Source organism: Dipodomys ordii, unplaced genomic scaffold, assembly GCF_000151885.1.
Source record: "Dipodomys ordii isolate 6190 unplaced genomic scaffold, Dord_2.0 Scaffold31, whole genome shotgun sequence".
Lineage (NCBI taxonomy): Eukaryota > Metazoa > Chordata > Mammalia > Rodentia > Heteromyidae > Dipodomys > Dipodomys ordii.
Genome location: NW_012267247.1, coordinates 10,097,564 through 10,101,194, shown reverse-complemented (window position 1 = coordinate 10,101,194; position 3,631 = coordinate 10,097,564). Strand labels below are relative to the sequence as shown.

At 47.3% G+C, this 3,631-nt stretch overlaps 1 protein-coding gene across 1 annotated transcript in view; it reads right to left on the bottom strand.

The window, feature by feature from the left end:
- Positions 1–1,153: 1,153 nt before the first annotated feature.
- Positions 1,154–3,631, bottom strand: part of Alkbh5 (AlkB family member 5, RNA demethylase) — a 20,395-nt gene continuing 17,917 nt past the window's right edge. The window contains exon 3 of the mRNA XM_013016553.1: positions 1,154–2,781. Within this exon, the coding sequence (XP_012872007.1) occupies positions 2,604–2,781 (178 nt within the window). The 3' untranslated portion in view covers positions 1,154–2,603. The remainder of the gene's footprint in view (positions 2,782–3,631) is intronic.

The following is a 3,631-nucleotide window of genomic DNA, read 5'->3' as shown; positions in this document are numbered from 1 at the left end:
CTTCTGGTTTGTGTGTATGTGCCAGTCCTAGCTTGAACTCAGGGCCTGGATGCTGTCTGAGTTTTTGTGTGTTCAAGGCTAGCACTCAATTGACAGTTCTACTTCTGGCTTTTCTGGTGGTTAATTGGAATAGTCCCATGGCTTTCCTGGGAAGGCGAGCTTCAAACTGCAATCCTCAGATCTCAGCCTCCTGAGTAACTAGGATTATAGGTTTGAGCCCCTGATTCTTAGCTTCAGTTTTTTTCTTTTTTTGGTCAATAGTGAGGCTTGAAAGAACCTAGCTTTGATTTTTATCATAGCTCCCATCCTTTCAGTCCTCTAATCTGATTTACCTAGAGCAAAGGAACCAGGCACAAGGTTGGGGGGGCTTACTTCTGCTGAATGTAGCCTGAATAACATTCAGCCTGTTACTTCCCTTCCAGCCTCAATGTGCCCCCTCCCTCCAGGGTATCCAACGTCCACTGTGCCCCTACAGGGGGAGATGGGAAGGAATGGGGCCTAGTTGGCACAGACCAAATACCCCAGTCATCTACTTGTTCCCTCTGAACTGTCTTTGCTGGTAAATGGACAAGGATTTGTCCAGGTTCCCACAATTCAGCATGCAGACTGGACCTGATCTTTGGAAAAGAGTGAAGGAGACTCTAGACTGAAGTGTTTGGCCAGGATCCATCAGACAGAGATCAAAGATCTGGAAGAATTAAAGCCCATAGGTCTTCAGCTTCTCTGCTTTATGCCTGTACCCCTATCTTGAATGCTACTGTGAACATTTGGACAACAGGGACCAGAAGGGCTGTGTTCACTACAATAAAGGCTTGGCCAGCACACACAGGAGAGTTCAATAATTTGAGCAACATCATTTACACATCCTTTACAAAGGTCAGTTTCTTTCTGCAGCTCAGGCTGCTTCCTCTTCACTGGGCAGTAGTCTCTCTGACCACAGCCAAGATAGGAAGATTTACAAAGACTATGGAGCAGAGAAAGAAGTAGGCAAAGGACAAGTACACCTCTAGCCATTAGGAGGCTGGTCTCTGGTAGTCCTGAGCTCAGGTGAGCAATATACTCCACTTCCCCAACACCTGTTCAAAGGCTCAGAAAATAGAGATTAAGGAAGCATCAAAAGCAAGCTTTCTCGTATGACAGCATCAGACAATTGTTTCAAAATATATTAGATTTGGTTTTTATTGTAGAGCACACATATCAGGGCAAAGTGCTGCACACACAACTACAAATCATTTTTTGGGAAAAAAGCTGTAAAAAAAATAAAACTGCAACTGCTTTAGTTATGCAGTCCCAACTTGAGGAATCCACGCTGGCAAAGGAGTTCTGGCCCCTGAGAGAGGCTTCTTGATGGTGGTGCCCCAGATTTCTGCAGCTTCTGAGGCTTCAGGTCCAGGTCTCTGTACACAAAACCTCCTGGAGTGGTGGTGGCCCGGTTGCCAGGAGGGCTTTTGCTTTTGGCAAGCTCAGGTCCTGGCCTGACTGGCAAGAAGTCATTCCTAATGAATTTTAGATCAGCAAAATCTTGCAGCCTTCCAGGATCTGAGTGGGTAAAAACTGCTGAAGACTTATTTTTTAGAAGCCCCTTCCCCAGTTCCTACACCCCTGAGGCAGAGAAGGCACCAACCCAGTCTGCAGGCCTGAGTTCTGGCCTTGGATGCAAGCTGCAGGAGGAAATAGGGGCAGGCACCCTCCTAGAAGGATGACATGAGGAGGAGGCCCAAACTGGCCAATGAAGAAGAAAAAAAAGGAAGAGAAAGCTAAGAGGGAGGAGGAGACAAAACCCCCCAAAACAGAAGAAAAAAAATCCTACCACACACCACAACAATTTCCCATATTCCAAATGCTAGACTTGGAAGGACACCAGTCCTAGCTAGAAACAATTCCTAAAACTGATCCAACATGGCAAGTCTACCTGTTCCATACAATCAAATGCATATGCCTAAAAGGCAATCCAGCAAAGAGGCATGCTCTTGGCAAGGAGGAATGGTGGGCAGAGCAGGCCAGAGGGCATGGAGGAAGCCCAGGACGCTCAGCAATTGCTTTGGGGTGTCAAGGACTGGCACTAAGTACCCCCACCCAACCAACCCAAAGAACAGGAGGACAAGGGTGTTTGCATGAGCTTCCAGAGCCTGGAGAGCAGGTGAGAGGTGGGGGGTTAGTAGGCCCCACAACAGAGCCTACAGGGCTCCAATAAAACTGGACCAAGCATGAACATTAGTGGAGGAAGGGTGGGCAGGAGGCTGAACTTGTTTAGAACAAAGAAGTTTACATTTAAAGCAAAAACAAAAATTCCTTAACCAAAACATTTTGTTCCTTTTAAATAAAGCCAGTCCAACACAGCTATCCCTCATACCTCTACTGTCTATTCCAGCATGAGCTCTGTCCCTTACAGACACCAACAGCCTTTCTATCCAGGAGGAAAGCCAAAACAGAAGAACCCAGATCTTGGCCAATTCTGTTCTTCAGCCTTAATGGGCAACAAACCAAAGAAAAAAATATATAGGGGGAAAAAAACCCACAAAAAAAAAAAACCCTCAAAACAAAACAGAAAAAGGGGCAGCTACATGAGGATTAACCAGAGTTCCAGGAGGGTGGGGCAGGCCTCAGTGCCTCCGCATCTTCACCTTGCGGGCAGGACTTCCTGCCACCTGGGAACAGTCCTCTGAGGACTCATAAGACTTGCGCCAGTAATTCTCAGAGCTGAAGCTACCCCTCCGCCGGTGTGTGGGCAGCAGCACTGAGCGGCGGTTCTCTTCCTTGTCCATCTCCAGGATCCGAGGCCTGCAAGCAAAGAGAGGGCTTTATCTGAAGGCTGTCAGGAAGAGTCTGGGCTTACTACCTCTGCGCCTGGTTTCATAGTCTATGTCCTTGGGGCAGATCCTTCAAGTTCAATGGTTCTCAACAAAGATCTATCCTGATCTAATTTAAGCCCAGTACCTGCAGGGGCATCTATTCAACTTGCCAGAAGACAGAAGGCCCACTGATAGAAACCACACACCCCAAAAGAGGCCTTCATCCATGCCTGTAGAAGTACTGAAACTCAAATTCCTGTCCACTGAGGCTTCATGGCCACCCTTGTCTCAGGACATTTTCTAGTCACCCAGTAGGCTATCTACTTGACTCTGGTACTCAGTATCCTACTGGATGGATAGCCTTCCATACCACAGCTCAATACTCTCCACAGTCCTACTATCTATTTCTATTTCTCAATTCTCTTCATTTGGGCTCCCTCCAACATTCCTGCCCTGCTTGCCAGCCTTGCTAACCCCTGAAACCATCAAGCACTTCTTTTGCCTCACAGCCTTAGGCCTTATACTGTTTCCTACCCCTAATGCCCTTCCATACACAACATCCTCATCCTTCCTATCTCATCTTTTTTGTTGGTCGTGGGGCTTGTACTCTGGGCCTGAGTGCTGTCCCTGAGCATTTCAGCTCAAGGCAAGTGCTCTAGACCTTGAGCCACAGTGCCACTTCTGGCTTTTTCTGCTTATGTGGTGCTAAGGAATCGAACTCAGGGCCTCATGCATGAAAGGCAAGCAATCTACCACTGAGCCACCTTCCCAACCAAGCATGACTCAATTCTAAGTATCAATATTCCCTCTAAGATCCAAGCATAAACCCCTAAGAATGT